Source organism: Diabrotica virgifera, chromosome 6 (assembly GCF_917563875.1).
Source record: "Diabrotica virgifera virgifera chromosome 6, PGI_DIABVI_V3a".
NCBI classification, from domain to species: Eukaryota; Metazoa; Arthropoda; class Insecta; order Coleoptera; family Chrysomelidae; genus Diabrotica; species Diabrotica virgifera.
In genome coordinates, this window is record NC_065448.1 from 166894209 (window position 1) to 166915711 (window position 21503).

General features: G+C 34.1%; 1 protein-coding gene across 1 annotated transcript in view; it reads left to right on the top strand.

Moving 5' to 3' along the window:
- Positions 1-20819, top strand: part of LOC126886235 (uncharacterized) — a 55169-nt gene extending 34350 nt beyond the window's left edge. The window contains exon 2 of the mRNA XM_050653099.1: positions 20794-20819. Coding sequence (XP_050509056.1) covers positions 20794-20819 — 26 coding nt within the window. The remainder of the gene's footprint in view (positions 1-20793) is intronic.
- The last annotated feature ends 684 nt before the right edge of the window (positions 20820-21503 follow it).

Below are 21503 nucleotides of genomic sequence, written 5' to 3' on the forward strand. Positions count from 1 at the left end.
TCTCACCGTGGCACCCATTTTCGCGCTTCATTTTACGGCTCTACGGCGCCTTAAATTATAACGTGTCTGGCCTTAGGCTAAGCGATACTAGTGAGTTTGTACTTAGTCTTAAGTTATTAGTAGTAATTTAGGCTAGAAATAAGTTGCTCATTGATCATATTATTTGATCAGATTCTAATGTTCCTATTTATCTTATTGGTGTTTATTAAATAAAAAAAATTAGAATAGGAAAGTTCATTAGATTTCCAGAAATACGGAAGATCTGACAATAATGTAAATACCACTATAATATCGGGCACATTAGAAGACCCTTACCCACCAAAATCTATAAAAAATATGGAAGCCGTTTCCAAGATAATTGAGGCGTTCCATACATACAACTCACTCTGTATGTCATTGCCATTATTGGTTTTCTAATCTTATTTAAGTACTTATTGTTTTAATGTTTATAAAGGTGTTAAGACAATATTGAACAATATCTAATTTAAATTACTATAACGTACTAAATCATAGAGTCCCTTGATTAAGCTCCCAGGGGCCAAGTTAAAAAGGAAAACAGCCCAGAACATCTTGTCTCCGTCTTTGTTTAATCTCAAATTGCGTTGACTTTACAAACAACACTAGCCATTGTCATTCTTATCTGATTTATAATTTTATGGGGTAGTCCTAACTCGTCTCTATACAAATGGTAATTAGGTTTACACTATAAGCGGGATCGTAATAGGAAAACATAAAAATAATACCTATAGAAACTGGAAGACTGCAAAGGTTAACGATATTTGCAGTATTATTAATTTGTTGTTAATGCCGTTATTAAATTATAAGTCATAATTTTTGAGCGGAAATATAAAATATGTAATAAACAAAAAGCGAGATTTTCTTAATATTCTGGTATAATTATTTATTTTTTTAATTCAGACCTGCTGCTTACTTCTGCTACCCTGAAGAGAAACGCCTGCAAACCTTACCGTATTGCAAAAAGTGCCTCTCTAGTAAACAATGCATCCCTGAAAACGGAATGTGTATTCCTCATATTATGTTCTTCACATTTTTAAATATTCTTTTATGTATCTTCTTCTTCTTCTAATGGCGCTACAACCTTTGTGAGTCTTGGTCTGCTTAACCTTTAACTACACGCGCTGACGTATCTTGTACGCCAGATATAAGAATTCTACTGCAAATATATTTAAAAATTTAATTTTTGACCTTGTTTATCTATCTAACCTATTACTGGAATAAGCTTCACAATTGGTTTTAGTTTCGTTATAATCGGCATTGAGAAGATGGTAAATAACCAGTTTATTATTTGTTGTTTCCGGTCGTGTACAAAAAACGTACATGTAAGTACATCTTTTAATTGGGTTTTGAGTCATTATGGCACAAAAGATACTTTTCTTTATAAACAAGACTTTTATCACGTAAAAAATCATATTTCAAAAAAAATTTTATTAGTAATTTTATTTTTCAATGGATCAGATTCCAATTAGAAATCCCAATTGACTTACTAGGGCAGTCAATGAGGGTATGCGACTCCGAATTCCATCCTACTATATCGATTTACGTGATATTTTCACATTAAGTAGGGAATAGCCCAAGAAACAAAGTCTACCCTATGCCGATGTGTGCTTTTGTCTTGGGGCATTTCCCACCCCTTCTCGAGGGTGAAAAATTTTTTGCTTAAATAACTACGGAAGCTGCTAGATAACCTAATACTAAGCAAAAACTCTTCTATAATTTTTTTTTTTTCGAAAACTCAATACTTTGTAAGTTATTCCTGGTTGAAAATTGGCCATTTTCATTGAAACATAACACCTTTTCAAACGGTTTTTTGCGAATACCTTAAAAACTATGCATCTAACTAAAAAAACTATATAAAACATTTTTGTAGCTTATAAAATAACAAAGAGATTCTTTCCTTTATGAATCTTGTAGTTATAACACAAAAGGAGATATGGTAAGTGAAAAAACTTGTTTTCTTGGTGCATGCTCAAATCAGTGTATTTCACTTGAAATAACAGAGAAACGGTCGATTTTAGGTTTATAATGCTACCAATAACTTTTGTTGTGCTTGAAAAGACCTATAAACTAAGCAACATTAAATGTCGATCACATTCAAACTATGCGAGATAAACTGTAAAAAATTTGATGACTAACGTATTTTAAGAAAAAATTGAGAAGTATATTTAACCCCTCATCCACAAGAATTTAAATGCATCATTTTTCTTCTACAATACTTTTACTATAGTGTTATTTTTATGTTCAAAAAGTTGGGCGGGTTTAAAATGAATGGTTTTTGAAAAAAATAAGATCAATTTTCTTAAAAATCTTCCTATTTCTCCATGTAACTCGAAAATGATAAGAGTTGCCGTATAAAAATTTAGGTTTCTTCTAGATAAACATTTTGATTTAATTTCTATAACAGTATCTCTTGTCATTTTCAAGTTACATGGAGAAAAAGGATGATTTTTAGGAAAATTTAAATATGCGCTCTATAATTTGATCTTATTTTTTTTCAAAAACCATTCATTTTAAACATGCTCAACTTTTTCAACATAAAAATAACACTGTAGTAAAATGTATTGTAGAAGGAAAACGATGCATTTAAATTCTTGTGGATAAGGGGTTAAATATACTTCTCAATTTTTTTCTTAAAATTCGTTAGTCAACAATTTTTGCAGCATATCTCGCTTAGTTTAAATGTAATCGACATTTAATATTGCATATTTGAAAGGACTTTTCAAGCAAAATAAAAGGTATTGGTAGCATTATACACCTAAAATCAACCGTTTCTCTCTTATTTCAAGTTGAATACACTGATTTGAGCATGCACCAAAAAACAATATCTTTTTACCTACCATATCTCTTTTTGTGTTATAACTAGAAGATTGAAGAAGGGAAAAATCTCTTTGATTTTTTATGAGCTACAAAAATGTTTTATATAATTTTTTTAGTTAGATGCATTGTTTTTAAGGTATTCGCAAAAAACCGTTTGAAAAAGTGTTATATTTCAATGAAAATGGCCAATTTTCAACCACGAATAACTCAAAAAGTATTGAGTTTTCGAAAAAAAATTATAGAACAATTTTTGCTTAGAATTAGGTTCTCTAGGAACTTCCGTAGTTGTTTAACCAAAAAATTTTTCACCCAAGGGAAGGAGTGGGAACAGCCCCAAGACAAAAGCACACATCGGCATAGGGTAGACTTTGAATAAGGAGATATTTTCAGGCTATTCCTAAAATTTCATTAAAATCCATGCAGTAGGATAGAATTCGGAGGTAATAACCTGTTCTTGCTCTTATTGACTGCCCTATACTGAGAAGGAACTCCAAGCATTCGCTGATGCCGAATAAGGTTTATAAAAACAACTAAGTAAGCCTATTTTTTCAAAAAAAATCGCTGTTTTTAGGTGTATTCTCTTGTGGTGTATAAGGCACGCCAGGCGTGTACTTAGGTTAACAATGTTCTTTCATTCTGCCCTGTCGGATACTTTCGTTCGCCACTGCCTGATATTCATGGATTTAAGAGCTTCCTCTGCGTCGTCTTCGTCGATCCATTTTTATGGGGTCTTCATCTTGTTTTATTTCCTTGGGGTTTCCATATCTGGGTTACTTTTACAGCTCGATTATCTGGCATTCTTTAAAAGTGAATAAGGCAGTTTAGTCTTTGTGACTTTACAAATTCTTTTACGTATAGTTTTTACAAATGTTGTTAGAGGGTTACTCATAAGGCTTATTATTTGATAGTCTTCACATGTTTTTGCATTGGTTTTGTTAATAAAGTTGATCTAAGCCACTGTTGGGGTACTATATTTTTCCCTTTGATTTATATTGTTGAATATCAAGGTAAGTCTATTTACTGCGTCTTTGTCTATAATTTTCAAAAATTTTGCCAATTAGTCTAATTCTGCAGTTTTTCCTTCCTTAATACTATAGATAGCAGCTTCTACTTCCGCTTCAAGAATAGGTGGTTTGGTATCGTCATTTTTATTTTGTGCGATAGTGACACTCCTATTTTCCCAATTATAAGGTAATCTCAGATATATCTCTCTAGTTCCATCCCTCCTTGTGGAGTATTTCTGGGCGTTTCTTCGTCAAAAGTGTAAGATTGCTGTTAACAGGGTCAACGCGTCTTTTTTCTTGTTTATTCGCTGGATACTAGTTCCTTCTAATCTCTTCTATTTCTTGCTCTGTTTTTGAGTTTATCCCATCTTAGTCCAATTTTTTGTGTCCTCTCGTGTTGAAGTTCTTTTCCAGCTGTTGTCTGGTCTTCATATTTTTCTTTTCCACTCTGTTTGGTATTCAAGTGCTTGTCTCGCTATGTCATTCGGTATGTAAGTGCTATGTTACTTTGATCTTTCCTTAGAGTATGGTCAATTAGTTTTCATTTTTTTTTTTCTTGACTGTAGTAAATAATGTTAGTTTGCTTTGTTCTCTTTCATAGTTTTGTATTAGTTATTCTGTTGAGCTAGTGTATTTTCAGGATTTTTTAAAGATTTGTTTATGGTAGAGGAGAGAAGTATGCTAAATGTGCAGTTACTCGAGCGCTTTGGAGACCTATTGGGTTGTGAAGAGTAGGTCCTAAAACCAAAAAAAGTTAAGTAACATTTTAAAAAGGGCAGTTTAAAAAGTTACTTATTTTTTCGTAAGGAATCCAAATCTGCTATAAAAAATGGGGGCTCCTATTTAAGATTTTAAAGTAACCCCCAACCCACCTCCGTGGGGGGTCGAGTTTGGTGCCATTCGATAGATTTTTTAAAAATATTAAATAAGTGTATTTTACAGTTTTTCGATCTGATGTTCATTTCGCGAAATATCGCGGGATTCGTATTTAAAATATTAAATTTACCCCCCACTCCTCTACGTGGGAAGTCGTATTTGATATCATTCGATAAATTTTTAAAAAATATTGAGCACATATTTTTTAGTTTTTCAATCTGTTATTGATTTCGCGAAATATTCGCTTTTTTTCTTGTGAAACTTTGGGACTCACCCATTTCCTTACGCCCGGCTCAAATCGTCAGATTTTTGAAATATACACTCTTTTGCATGTACTTGACTTACCTTATCTTAATCTGACAATTTCGAGTTTTTTTAAGGATAGATTTTTTTTTCGGGCCCTTCGTTAATGAAACTCTCCTGTGTTAAGAGCCAATATATGGTAGAGGTACATATGCAGGGAACCAGGTTTCTCCCCATATGATAATCTGACGCGCTCGAGTAACTGCAAAAATCCCCGCTTGGGCTCCCCTACCATTACAAAAGTTTGCAGTTTTTAGTTGTAGTTTCGTCCTGTTTTCATGTTAGTATACTTTTGATACAACTATTAACGATTTTAATTTTTGTTGTTTCCGAAATTTCGTTGGTTTACCAAATTCTATTTAAATCGTTGAATGTATGTTGAACCTTTTTTATTCTTGTCTGTATATCTTTTTTGCACTCTCGATTTATCATTGTTTTATTATTTAGGTGGTTATTATTTTTAGTACGGTTACAACTAGTACGGAGTACGGTTACAAATTGTTAATTTTTGTTTGCTTATGGTTTCGGTGTTCAGTTAGCAGGCAGATGTCATCCGCAAATTCAAGACCTTCAACTATTCGAATAGGTTCCGTCGGATGCCTGTTCGATGGTCAGTTATTTTCTCATTAGCCAATCTTTCATATTAAGAATTAGGGTAGGGGATAGTGCACAACCCTGTTTAGCTCCACATTCTATGGCTATTTCTTCTGTTACTTCACCTGAATATTCCAGTTTGGCCTTGTATCCTTTATGGAAAAGTTTAATTAGGTTTATGATTTTTAGTGGTATCCCATGAAACCTTAGGATTTTCCACATTTTTTGTAGTCTGAGAAGAGTTGCTAGAGGCAGGGGCGAATGGAGGATTGCTCTGAAGAAGGCTGCGGCTCATAAAGAGCTGTAACGTTACTGATTATGATGATGATGATGATTTATCTAATCTAAACCAGATACTTCTAATCTAATTAAATTGTTTTCTTTTCTTTGCTTTACGTTAAAATACTTTTGCAAGTCTACCTTTTATCTTCTTTGGTGACGAACTCATCGTATAGATTTTTGTACTTGTACCTACACTGCTCGTCAGAGAAAACGGGCACCTCACAAAATGGGTCATTTTTGATGTCTCGAATTTCCTACACCTGTTGTCTGATTTAAGCGATTTTTTTAATATGTTATAGCCTTATTCTTTTTAACACTATCGCTGTAATAATATGGTTACTAGACAGGTAAATTGTCATTGTATACCGGGTGTGCCAATTAAACTGTGTTTTTTTTTTCAAAATTCGCAACACCCTGTGGAATATTCTAGCATCTATAAAATACTGAAATTAAAACCCAAGTATAGCCTAAAGGCGGAAATACATATCCGCGCCGCGAACTCCGCGCCGTGTGTGCGCCGCGCGTTCGTGGCGCGTTTATTGTTCGTTAAAATTTTTCATTTTGACGATCCAGAGGAAACTTACGAACGTTTAGTAATTGTAGATAATCATGTCTCTGTCCTGTACTTCTACTACATCGTATTTTGGTATTGTTCTGAAACTATTTTCTTGTGTCATCTTATGCAATTTACTATTTTATGTGGAATAAGCCACAGTTTGGGAACATTTCGGGAACTACCTTTTTCGCTTCCTGGCAACACAAATATAATGGTAGGGGAGCCCAAGCGGGGATTTTTGCAGTTACTCGAGCGCGTCAGATTATCATATGGGGAGAAACGTGGTACCCTGCAGATGTACCTCCACCATATATTGGCTGTTAACACAGGGGAGTTCGTTCGGGGGGGCCCGAAAAAAAATCTATCCTTAAAATATTCGAAATTGTCAGATTAAGATAAGGTAAGTTAAGTACATGCAAAAGAGTCTATATTTCAAAAATATGACGATTTGAGCGGGACGTACGGAAGTGGGTGAGTCAAAAATTTCACAAAAAAAAAGCGAATATTTCGCGAAATAAACGTCAGATTGAAAAACTAAAAACTACGTGTTCAATATTTTTCAAAAATCTATCGAAAAATACCAAACTTGACCCCCCACGGAGAGGGGTGGGGGGTAAATTTAAAATTTTAAATACAAATCCCGCGATCTTTCGCAAAATAAACATCATATCGAAAAACTGCAAAATACACTTTATCAATGTTTTTGAAAAATCTATCGAATGGTTCCAAACACGACCCCCCACGGAGGTGAGGTGGGGGTTACTTTAAAATCTTAAATGGTAGACCCCATTTCTTATTGCAGATTTGGATTGTTTGTATAAAAATAAACAACTCTTATTCGAAACATTTTTTTGAATTATGGATAGATGGCGCTATAATCGGAAAAAAAATTGTTGGAAATGGAAAATTAAATTAAAAAATGGGAAGTCCCCACTAAAATGGAAAATTTTACTTAACTTTTTTGGTTTTAGGACCTAATAATCACAACCCAATAGGTCGCCAAAGCGCTCGAGTGACTGCACATTTAGCATACTTTGCTCCCCTACCATAATATATCTGCTTGTTCCTACAACCAGAAACAAAATTAGAGAACTATAGGTACTTTCAAGTCATGCGATACCTTTTTCGTTTTCCGGTGACACAATTGTAATGTGTCTGCTTGTTTCAACTGCGTAGCTTCACTAGAAACGAAATTAGAGAACTATAGGTTCTTCCAAGCCCTGTGTTAACTTTTTCGCTTTCCGGTGACCCAATTATAATATATCTGCTTGTTCCAACTCAGTTGCTTCACCAGAAGCGAAGTTAGGAAACTATAGGCTCTTCCAAGATGTGCGCTACCTTTTTCGCTTTCCGACGACACAATTATAACATATCTACTTGTTCCAACTCCGTTGCTTCACCAGAAGCGAAGTTAGGAAACTATAGGCTCTTCCAAGTTGTGCGTTACCTTTTTCGTTTTCCGGTGACCCAATTATAATATATATGCTTGTTCCAACTACGTTGCTTCACCAGAAGCGAAGTTAGAAAACTATTGGGTCTTCCAAGTTGTGCGTTACCTTTTTGGCTTTCCGGTGACCCAATTATAATATATCTGCTTGTTCCAACTCCGTTGCTTCACCAGAAGCGAAGTTAGAAAACTACTGGGTCTTCCAAGTTGTGCGTTACCTTTTTGGCTTTCCGGTGACCCAATTATAATATATCTGCTTGTTCCAACTCCGTTGCTTCACCAGAAGCGAAGTTAGAAAACTATTGGGTCTTCCAAGTTGTGCGTTACCTCTTTCGTTTTCCGGTGACCCAATTATAATATATCTGCTTGTTCCAACTCCGTTGCTTCACCAGAAGCGAAGTTAGAAAACTATTGGGTCTTCCAAGTTGTGCCTTACCTTTTTCGCTTTCCGGTGACACAATTATAATATATCCGCTTGTTTCAACTGCGTTGCTTCACCAGACACGAAGTTAGAAAACTATAGGTTCTCCAAGTCGTGCGTTACCTATTTCGCTTTCCGGTGACACATAATATATATCTGCTTATGAATGTTTTTTTGATATTGATAACTATTTCCGAAGTGAAAGTCGAAAGGTCAAGTAAACTTGATTTCAAACTCGAATTGTGGCTTATTCCCAAATAAAATAATAAATTTTATTTTTAATACATGTTATTTTTAGTACAACAATGAACTAACATTTTTTAAAAAGGTCCGCATGTACATTTTTTTATTTCAGCTTCTATTTCCGTTAAGATCGGATTTAAGTTGTTTCTTTAAATTAAATGGTTCTTTATTGAGGATCCCACAATAATGATTTTCCACGGTAAACATCAATTTCCTTCCGACAGTTCCGACCATTCCATTACTAACAAATATTCAACTCATGCGCGTCAAAACCAACAAACCACTCGCAAACCCGTCCAAATACGTATTGCGAACCATCAAAGCGTTTGTTGAAAAACCGACAGAATTTAGATCGTGGTGCGCCGTGTGCGTGCCGTTTGTGCGTCACTTGAAAACACGTACTAATCTGACGAATACGCTGCGCGCGAGCGGCTCGCACACCGAGCAGAGCGCATATGTATCTCCGCCTTAAAGTGTTCTTACTATTCTGTTTTTTTGACTCATTCGCTTATGTGGGATAATAAAACAGTTAGGTGCTTTAACAACTAGTCTTGTTTTCCGTCAATACAGGGTGTTTCTAAATAAGTGCGACAAACTTTAAGGGGTAATTCTGCATGAAAAAATAATTACCGTTTGCTATTTTACATATGTCCGCAACCGGACATATGTAAAACCGGACATATGTATTTTTACCGTTTTAAACATATGTCCGCCAATGCTTCGTTTCCGAGATACGGGATGTTGATTTTTTTCTTACAAACTGACTATTTATTTATTGCTCTAAAACCGGTTGAGATATGCAAATGAAATTTGGTAGGTTTTAAGAGATAGTTATTGCGCATTTTTTGACGTACAATTAAGAATTTTATATTTACCATTGGCGTGCATATCGGTCATACATCTAGTCTGGTCATATATCTCTCTTAAAACCTACCAACTTTATAAATATGCATATCTCAACCGGTTTTAGAGCAATAAATAAATCCTCAGTTTGCAAGAAAATATTCAACATCTCGTATCTCGGAAATGAAGCATTTGCGTACATATGATTATAAAGCAAACGGTCATTATTTTTTCGTGCAGAATTACCCCTTAGTTAAACTTTGTCGCGCTTATTTAGAAACAACCTGTACTGATGAACAACTTGGATAGTTGTTAAAGTACCTACCTAACTTTTTTATTATCCAACCTAGGCGAATGAGCCAAAAAACAGAGTGCTAAAAAACATGAAGCGATAATGGGGTTTTAATCTCAGTATTTTATAAATGCTAGAATATTCCACAGGGTGCTACGAACTTTTAGAAAAAAACACAGTTTGATTGGTACACTCGGTATACTATGACAATTTACCTGTTTAGCAACAATATCATTACAGCGATATTATTAAATAATAAGGCTATAACATATTAAAAAAAATCACTTAGCTCGGACAACAGGTTTAGGACATTCAAAATATCAAAAATTGCCCATTTTGTGGGGTGCCCGTTTTCTCTGGCGCGCAGTGTATATTATTTTGACAAATATATTATTTTATTATCGTAGATTATTTTAACTGTGCTATATTTAAATGATGACTAAAAATCGATGTAATTTATAATGAAATTTTATCTATAATTATGATGCCAATAGCAAGGAAAATTAACTCTGCATTTTCATCGGATAAATGTTAAACTCATTAATAGATTACCGCAAATAGCGATTTTACACGTATTAATTTCCCTTCGATAATTCCTGTATAATTAACTGAACGTGTAACACCAGCGGAGAAGAATTAGAGACGTTTCGATCGAATGCGCTCCAACCGTATATTCAAAACATAAATTACGCCTTGGCCAACACTTGTAATTGAGTTAACGCAGAATTAGACCTAATAAGGCCCTCGAATATATCAAAGTGTGCTGTGTCGTGCTGGTATAAACACAGTCAAACGGAGATACCGTCGGAATCTGAGCCCAGAATAAATCACCGGACACTCTGGTCATTAGCTGGAGCTGCTGTAGCCCACACATTATCTAGTTACCTCCGGAGCCTTTCCTGTCTGGCGTTAACTCCGCAGACGACCTATAATAATGTTGTTATTTTAATTTCGGTTTAGGAGATCGCCTCTATTTCGTGCCGAGTTAAATCTATACGAGGGGCTCATTTAATAATTTCTTTAATCGATTTGTCTCAATATTTTATGAGTTTTATTAAATTATTTTATAAAACGAACATCTTCTGTATAAAAATAGCGAAGATTATTTCATTAATAGAAATTTTAACCACTAGAAACCTACAAAAATAAACATTTCAGAGATTATTTCATTTATGACCAATAAAAACCTACAAGAATAAAAATTACAGCGATTATTTCATTCATACGAGATTCTGACCAATAGAAAGCTACAGAAATCTAAATTAAGCTGATAATTTTTGATAATTTCCCGTCGTCAAGTATATTACGTCAGATGCCCTTCGTTGCTATGAAAAAATACATTCAGTGACATTAATGACAATTAATGTTTTAAAAATTATAAAAGTGATGACTTTCAACCGTAAAATATTTATAACAACTGTGTGTTTAATTGTACTAATTTGTACTTACATAAATAAATTACAATAAAATTTTGGTTTTGAACAGTTTTATTCAAAATTAATATAGAATTTTATAGCTCTTGTGCAATTACTACTGATAATTTTTCATAATTTCCCGTCGTGAAGTATTTTACGCCAGATGCCCTTCGTTGCTACCCAAATATACATTCAGTGATATTAATGACAATTATCTAATGTTTTACAACTTATCACAGACAACACCAAGAAACAGGTTTAGTAAATATTCAGGCGAAAATATCAATATAATATTAGTTAAAATGATTTAAAAATATAGTTTTATTCATGAAATAATCTTACCGAATTACTCTCGAGCTCTTAAATTATCGATTTGTTTTGCCCTCGTGAAACTTTAACATAATTTCTGTGAATATTTCTGTTATAATTTCGGACACAATTTCTGTTCAGGTTTATGTGTAAGTATTAAAAAATAATCTGTCGAATATCACATGATATTGTCCTTTTCATGAGCATTTTTCAGTGCGTAATAAATGATAGGAAAAAGGGTAAGTCCGTGATAATACACATTTATGACATTTATTCTAACATGACATTTTAGTTAAATCTGACAGTTGTCACATTTTATTTTCAATTTGGAATAAAAACAAATCAAATAATGTGTTTCTTGCATTTATAAAATGGTATTTTTTTTTATTTGTATAGTCTTATAAATTATACAGATTATATTTGTAATATTATTATCTAATTAAAAATATATTTTTTTATTATGGCGCCATCTATCGACAACTAGAATAACTAGAATAAATGTTGTAAATGTCTGTAATCACGGACGTGCCTTTTTTTCTGTCGCATTTTTTTTCTGTGACGCACTGAAAGATGATCACGAGAAAAATAATAGTAAGAATAGATAAGAAAATAATGCTTCGATTTTCTTTCTTAAACTTGTTTCCAATCGGAAATAGTCACTCGAGTCCTCCGGGCTCTCGCGTCTATTAAGTACCAGGAAACAAATTTTCGAAAAATTGTCGCATTATTGTCAATTTATTCTCACTCTCTTGTGATTTTAATGTTAATATTTTTTTTCGATAATTTCCCGTCGTCAAGTATTACGTCAGATCGCCTTCGTTGCTTGGCAAAAATGAATATTAACTGACATTAATGACAATTAATGTTTTACAACTTATCAAAGAGAACATCATGAACAGGTTTAGCAAATATTCAGGAGAAGATATCAATAAAATATTAGTTAAAATGATTTAAAAATACAGTTTCATAAAATATTCTTACCGAATTTCACTCGCGCTTTTAAAATTACCGAATTGTATTGCCCTCTTGAAACATTGACATAATTTCCTCCCCTTTGGGTCGGGTCGGGAGAATTATAGAACTCTTTTGTAATTATTAGTGATAATTTAAAAATTAATCGATGTCGATTTTGATCTGATTTTATTTTTCCTTTACTTTTGACATTCAAACATTTATATAAATTGTCACAAAAATGTACACAATAAACACTCATATAACGTAAATAATCTACCAATCAGTTCGGTGTATAATCATAATAATAGTATACAGGTTTACATCTAGTAGATCTTGTTTTAAAAAAAAAATTAAGCCTTATTAAGGAGCTAAAGTTATCGGAAGAGTAAATGAAAGCCTCTTTTGTCTATATAGAAATGGGGATTGCACTCCATTTTCAAAAAAATGGTTATTTCGAAAATAATGTTACAATACTACAAACTACATAATATTAAAATTATGTTTTCAGTTTCTTTTACACTTTCGGTCGTTAGCTTTTTCTGATTCGTCATAGTCGATGCGCTTCGGTTACATTTCTCCTTCCTCCTTTGGTTCAGACTTCGTAATCAAAGTCTTAATAGTTACTTCGGCTATTAGTTCTTCTAATATCCAGATCGGGCAGGCGACGCAATACTAATCTGTCAAATTGAAAATAATTTTACAAACATATGCTGCACCAATTTAGTATAACCGCCAATAAATTTAACATTTAATATCCCACAAAAGACAAAATAAATGGTTAGAACAACAAATCTCCTAAGATGTTAATTACAGCTGGAGGGTCAGATAATTCAACAATTGAGGGAGTTCAAATATCTAAGCATCACACTATCAGCGATGGAAAGCTCGAAACAGAAGATCAACTGAATGGAGCAAACAGAGTCACAGGTTGCTTGAAAGAAATAATATGGAGAAATAAAAATATCGGAAAAGAAATGAAAGGCAGAATTTACAAAACAGTCATCAGACCAATAATGAAATTCTCAGCAGAAACACGACCTGATAAATGTTAAGTTATTTCTGAAAATAATTCATATAAGAATTTATAAAAAGTGTGAAGAGGATATGGGCCAAGCACAATTTGGTTTCAGGCTTTGTTTACACCAATTAATTTCAGGCCACAAATATATCAAAGTGTGCTGTGTCGTGCTGGTATAAACACAGTCAAACGGAGATACCGTCGGAATCGGAGCCCAGAATAAATCACCTGACACTCTGGTCATTAGCTGGAGCTGCTGTAGCCCACACATTATCTAGTTACCTCCGGAGCCTTTCCTGTATGGCTTTAACTCTGCAGACGACCTATAATAATGTTGTTATTTTAATTTCGGTTTAGGAGATCGCCTCTATTTCGTGCCGAGTTAAATCTATACGAGTGGCTCATTTAATAATTTCTTTAATCAATTTATATCAATATAAATAAACCCCAGCAGTTTTACTAACTTAGTTTATAAAAAAAACACAAATTTAACAAAATTACGAAGATAATTTAAAAAGTCATAGATTATTGATTTTGATCTGACTGTTTTAATTTTTCTTTTGACATTCGAACATGTATTACAGGATTAATCACAAAGAATTTATACAAAAGACTGTCATATAACTTAAAAAAACAGTCAATAAGTTTGTTGGTGTATAATCATAAACGTAATACACCGAATTATTTAATGTAGTCATCGATGGTATACAGCAATATTTTTCAATCTGTGGGTCGCGACCCTCAGGGGGGTCACGAAGCCTTACTGGGGGGTGGCCGACTGAAAGAAAAAGTTAAGGTTCTTAAAACACAATTTTGGTGGGAAGGATGTGTTTGTTTGTTTTTTTTTTAAGTTTATCAAATTGTGGCACTATTTGTGAAAAGTTACTAATCAAATCATTTTCTAATTGCAGTCTATTTTTCTTTTTAGTTTTAATGTCTACCATTGCAGAAAATGTCAGTTCACACAAGTATGAAGTTGCGAATTGCATTAATAATTTAAGAGCTTCCCTTGCCAGCTCTGGATATTCTTCTTCTTCATGTACCATGTCCTTTCAGAACGTTGGTTACCATCATAGCTATCTTAATTTTATTCACTGCCACCCTAAATAGCATGCTTGTATCAACACCATACCAATCGCGCAAGTTCTTCAACCATGAGGTTCTTCTTCGTCCTGGACTGCGTTTGCCTGCTATCTTTCCTTGCATAATATTTTGTAGCAACCTATATTTGGGACCTCTCATTACATGTCCGAAGTACTCCAGCTTTCTCTGCTTGATGCTTTTTATGATCTCAGTAGTCTTGCTGAGACGTTCTAGTATTGTGGAGTTTCGAAACTTCTCCACCCAGGAAACTTTTAAAATTATTCTATAGCACCACATTTCGAAAGCCTCAAGGCGATTTAGATCGATTTTATTCACAGTCCAGGACTCGACACCATAAAGTAAGACCGAGAACACGTAGCAGCGAAGTAGGCGGATCCTCAATGCCAATTTTAGTCTCTGTTACATAACACCTTGGACATCCTCTAAAAGCGGCTCTAGCCTGCTCCATCCTAGATCTAATTTCGCCGTGACTTTCTGCGTTACAATTTAGTTGCTGTCCAAGGTAAACGATTTTATCAACTTGCTCAAGTTTGGTTTTATTTACATATATAGACGGTTTTATATGCTGCTGTTTATTTATTACGAGTATTTTGGTTTTCCGTATGTTCATATCCAGACCTGCCTCCCTACAACTCTCAACGACACTATCAAATAATGTTTTCAGATCTTGACTAGAAGCTAGGAGTACTCTATCGTCCGCATATCGCAAATTATTGATGACTTCACCGTTCACAAGTATTCCTTCTTGTTTTTCAGAAAGAGCTTTTCTGAAAATTTTTTCGGAGTAAACGTTGAAAAGCAGTGGTGACAAGAGGCATCCCTGCCGTACTCCTCTTTTAATATTAAGAGCCTGTGATTCCACACCATCTACTAAAACTGATGTTGTTTGATTCCAATATAAATTTGCAATTATTCGAGCATCTTTGCCGGCCAAGCCTATGTCTTTTAGAGCTTCGATCAATATAGAGTGCTTAACACCATCAAATGCCTTTTGGAAGTCAATAAAACAACAGTATATGTCTACAGATATATCTCGACATCTTTAAGCAAGTACTTTCATTCCAAACAATGCCTCTCTCGTTCCAAACCCGTTACTGAAACCAAACTGTGTGTCATCCAGGTATTCCTCGTATTTATTGTAGATACGACCATGTATTACCTTCAGAAAAATTTTTAATAAATGGTTTAACAAACTGATGGTTCTATAATCAGCACAGGTTTTTGCTGTTGTCTTCCTGGGTAGAGCTATAAACAGTGAATTAGACCAGCCATTAGGAAGTTGTCCGCTGGTATAAATGGTATTGAAAAACGAGGTTATAGCCTCTAAAACATTACTATCGTTTATAAGCTTGTATATTTCAGTTGGAGTTTCATCAGGACCAGTCGCTCTGCCATCTTTTGATGATTGTACGGCTTTTATTACCTCAGAGCGTGTTATTAGGGGTCCGTCGCAGTTAGTAATATCGGGTGGTGAACTACTCCTATCGTCTTCGAATAGGTTCGTAACGTAATTTTCCCATTCTTTAAGTTTGTCCTCTACTTCAAATATTACTTTACCCTGCTCATCTTGTAGCAATGCAGTTTGTTTCTTATTGAAGATACCAGCCGCGTCTTTCACTTTTTTATACATGTTAAACGTGTCATATTTGTTTTCAAGTTCTTCAATGTCTTGACATTGTTTGGCTAGATGTTGACTCTTTGCTTCACGTATTTTACGTCGAATTTCTTTTTGTATGCTGTTATAAATTGTTTCGTTGTTTTTCGCTAATCGCCGTTGTTCTATCAAATCCAATATGTCTTCTGTCATCCAAGCCTGCTTTTTTAGCTTTGACCTGCCTTGTAAATTTCTCACACAGATTTCTTTTACTGTTGTTGCGATTTTATTTAAGCCCTCATCGACATTCTCACCGATATTTTCCCAAATTAAATTTTCGTTCAGTTGTTTTTGAATTATTCTTTAACTTTCTCGTCTTGTAATTTGGCTGTATCAATATTTTTGCGAGACTTCTTTTTGATCACCTTTTTTAATTTTAATTGGGTTACAGCTACTATAGGATTGTGATCAGACCCAATGTCAGCACCTAGATAAGTTTTAACTGATTTGATGCAGTTTCTAAGTCGATTATTTATTAGAACGAAGTCGATTTGGTTCCTAATGATTTTGTCCTCTGATTCTGCATTTGACTTTCAGGTGTAGAGTCTTCTCGGTGGTAGTTTAAAGTAAGTATTCGATATAATGAAATCGTGTTCTTGACAGAACTGAACAAGTCTATATCCACGTTCGTTTCTGTTTCCCAAGCCATAATCCCCCACAATGTTCAAACAGCGTCCTTTGCCGACTTTAGCATTAAAATCTCCGAGGACTATGGTATTTTCTGCTGCTTTGACAAGATCTAGAGTATCAGTAAGATCTTTGTAAAATGCTTCTAATTTGTCTTCATCACTGGATGATGTTGGGGCATAGACTTGAATTACATTGGTAATGAACGGCTTTGAACTAAATTTTAATAGCATGACTCTATCAGATATGGGGATATAAGTTAATACTGATTGAGTTAAGTGTTTTGCTACTACGACTGCAACTCCATTATAGTGATTGGCATCGGTATTTCCGGCAAGGTACACTTGATATCCATCTACGTCACATACTCCTGATCCCGGCTACCGCATTTCACTTATTCCGAGGATGCTGATTTGCATTCTTTTCATTTCTTTTATGGCATTATATATTTTACCAGACTCAAACATGCCTCTGACGTTCCATGTGGCTATTTTGCAAGGATTTCGCATATTAACGACCTGAGAGGCCCTGCAGTCTTGAGATTGTCCTCTCTTGCCGGATCTTGGGTTCCGAGATCCATGATCATTAATGTTTTGACTTAAATTATTTACAGCCATGATAGTTAAAACTAGGAGTGCCAAAAGGCCTTTAATGCAGTAGTTCTCCGTTGCTTTCTGCATCCTTATGCCGTTGACTAATTTATAGTTCTTCCGCCTTCGGAATCAATTTCTAAATTCCAGGACAAAAGAGTGCCCTGCCGCTTACCAACTCGTCCGCCCGAAGTCGTTGGTCAGTAAGTGGGGGGATTGCTTATACCGGCAATCACTCGGACGCCAGAGCCTCGTTTGTTATCAAGCAGGATGCACCGGATGATCAGAATCAAGATCATCACACAGGCATTTTGACAGGTTGACATTTTGATTGGAGAGGCTATATATTGCGCATCACAATCCCTTACAATCCCTCTGGATATTGGTGATTTATTTTTATCCAAAATACGTCGACACTTTGCTAAATCTAGAAGACACTCTTTCATTTTTTTGTTGACATCAGCAGATCTACTGATGTTTCCAACAAAGAGTTTAGAATATATCTATGCCTATTGTCAGCTTCAGAGTACAACTCTGGAAAGTATGTCAAAAGTTGCTCTTGTAAATTATGCAAGCTCTGTATAATGCAAGGAATGTGAGCCATTACTGCAAAACTTTGGTATGTTGCATTATCTTTATCAATCTTCTGAACACATGGAATAGACTCAAACATTTTTTTTGCAGAGAGGTTGACCACAAACCCAGTTTTGCGTGAAATGCTTTTACTTTAGTTTTAGCTGTTAAAATATTCTCTTCTCTTCCTTGAAGGTTCTTGTTCAAATTGTTAAGGTGACTAAAAAGATCTGCCAAAATGCTAATTTCAAGAGCCAATAGGGTCAGAAAAACCGTAAGCATATTTAGATTTTGCATCTTGTAAGAACATTAACAATTTCAGATCTCAGTTCCAGAACTCTTATCAATACCTTTCTTTTGGATTGCCAACTGACCTCTGTGTGATAAAGGAGATTTTGATAAGGCGAGTCTATATCTTCACAAACGATTCTGAATAGCCGTGCTTGTAAAACTTTACCTTTGATAGAATTTACAATTTTAATTACTTCCTTGAGCACGTTATTTATATTAGAAGGTACTACCTTAGAGCCTGTCGATGAAGAAAACAGTGTGTCCAGGATATGTTTGGCATTATCGATTTTTATTTTGCAATGAGCGCGCTATTTTTGCCATTCATAGCTTTAACGTCATCGCTACAAATAGCGATATATTTTCCCAATCAATATTGTAGTTGCAAGTACTTCCTAAAAATATATCGTACAAATACTGGTCAGTAGTGTTTGCAGGAAGTGCTTTGCAAAATAAGATTTCTTCCATGATATTGGCATCTGCTTCAAAGCTCACAAATACTGCAAACTGTGCACAGCCGGAAACACCTGTAGATTCGTCAAATTACAAAGCAAAATGTTGACTGTTCTTTAATTTTTGGCCCGCGTGAATAAAAGATAAATTATGTACCAAAATAGGAAAATATTATTACCTAACGTATGTAGTTTTTAATTAAATTATTTCTTTGGCTTGCTATGACACCAGGGGGTCGCCAAAATATTTCAACCTGTAAAGGGGTCGCAAAATCAAAAAGATTGAAAAACACTGGTATACAGGCTTACATTAGTCTAGGGGGTCAGAGCTGTTTTGTGGCCGATCAACCTCCACGGAGTTTCAGACCCATACAGGGTGTTTTGTAAAGAATGGACCATAGCTTATTCTTAGATTTCTGAAATTAAAATAGGTTGATTTAAGCTAACTTACCTTAGTACGAAAGTTGATAATAACCGAAATACAGGGTGTCAAAGTTAAACTATTATTTTATTTATTCTTGAATAGTACCTGACAGGCATGAGGTAACAACATGAAGTTTGGTAAGCGGGGGTTTTTTGGGACGAGAAATCTAAATTCGTCACCAAAATTGATGTATTACCCAGAGGGCGCCACATACGTCTTTCAGAGCTTATTTAATACGTTCCATTTTTTTATCCACCATTCTGCACACTTTTTGAATCCAAAATTTTGTAGCAGAAACGCGATGACCAGATTCTGGAGAAACACAAGTGAAAGAAAATTTCTAATTATTTTCGTTGTGAAAACAAAACTGTATTTCGCTTAGTTGTACTTGTATTGTGTTGTGTAAGTCTCGAGTGCAATATTCTTCAAATTTTCATTACATGATTCATAATACTGATATACCCTATTCCACGAATATACGACCCTCTTGGATTATCGCGACAACGAACATTTTACTGTGCAAAATATGAAGAACGAAAGTAAATTGCAAATTATATTTTTGTTTATTGAAGTAATTATTATAGCAAAATACTTTCGTACTTCTTATGTTGCACACTAAAATATTCGTTGTCGCGATAATCCAAAACAGTCGTATATTCTATTAGTATTATGATGGCTATGTTACGGTTGATGTGATAAATCCGGTCTGTATTAATATATACAAGAATAAAAAACCGCTAAACGCCGTAAAAATGAGTGGCGCATAAAGTATTCCAGCTACAAAAGATCTGATATGAATATTACGTGGCGCGAAAATGGATTTTCATTTGATGCAAAACAAAATTCTAGTTTTATTTTAAAAGATATTTCCATAATATTTGCTAAATTTGAAGTAAACGCGCCACAAAAGAGTAACTTTGATACAGTTTGAATTTTGAAACTCTTTTGTGGCGCGTTTACTTCAAATTTAGCAAATATTATGGAAAAATCTTTTAAAATAAAACTAGAATTTTGTTTTGCATCAAATGAAAATCCATTTTCGCGCCACGTAATATTCATATCAGATCTTTTGTAGCTGGAATACTTTATGCGCCACTCATTTTTACGGCGTTTAGCGGTTTTTTATTCTTGTATCAGGAGTTTTTCAAAGTTATTTATAAATTAAATGTATGAAGTTGAATGCAATTCAATTCCTCTATTACACGTCAAGCTTTATAAATGGTCACCTTTGTTGCATTATCTCCCAAATGATCTAGTGTCCATCGAATGTACACTAGATTTTTTTTTTATTCGAAATAGATTGAAAAAAAATTGAGATGGCCGGTAAATGAAGTCGGATTGCCCGTTGCCAGATCAAATTTAGCGTCGTAACCACTACAACTACATAAACCATTTCGGGAATAATCGTAAATTGGATTATACTTTTGTAGCTTAAAAACTTCTAAACGGCTTAACCAATTTTGATCAGTAAACATAAGTTTGAAACGTATTGACCAGTAGTATCTGATGGATCTAAAGTCAAGTATGAAAATTGAAGCTAAAGTCTATTCGGTAGACTTACGCCGGTCATGGATTAAGAAAGAAATGAACGAATTTACTGGTCCGCTGTAGTTTAACTATTTACACATGGGCGCAGTAATTTTTTATTTGAGGAGGTTCTTATATAAATCAAATAATTTTAAATTTTAGGTGTTTGTATAGCCTCAGAAGCCTAAACGACATAATTTCGTGATTCTTTATAACAGTTCATTATCCGTAGCCAAAAATCAATATACCTAATATTAATTGTTGCATGAATATCAATATAATAAAAATAAAACAAATTATAACTTATAAAAGGTAGAAGGCTAAACGTTGCTGTATTGTTGATGTTTTAATTTAATCTCTAAAATGGTTTTCTATAAAGTCACAATCAATTTAAGTGATATATTGACGTTGGATGTTTTTAAATTAAAGTTAATTGACGCGTGTAAAAAGCGTTTATATGACATTGTAAACTAATTTGAGCTTGTTTTATTCTTTTATCAGATCGCATGTTTTCTATGTTAGTCATGTATATTTTATAGTTTATATGTATAATGGGGTATTTTTCCCGTAAATAAAAATTATTAAAAACAATATTATAATATTACGTATGTACCTACAATATCTACAAATAGTTTCGATTTCAAACAAATCACGCCTTGAAAAGGATCCGGAAATCCTACAGCAGGGCATTATGTAAACATCAAATATTTAAGTAAAATGCTAAATATTATTAAGTCAATATACGTACCAATTTTTTTTACTAAAATGATTTAGTCGTTATTGTTCACACTATCATCGCCATCGCTGTCATCATCATCGCTGTCGTCACCGTTAATTGTTATTATGATTGGGCTTATTTCGTTAATTTTATT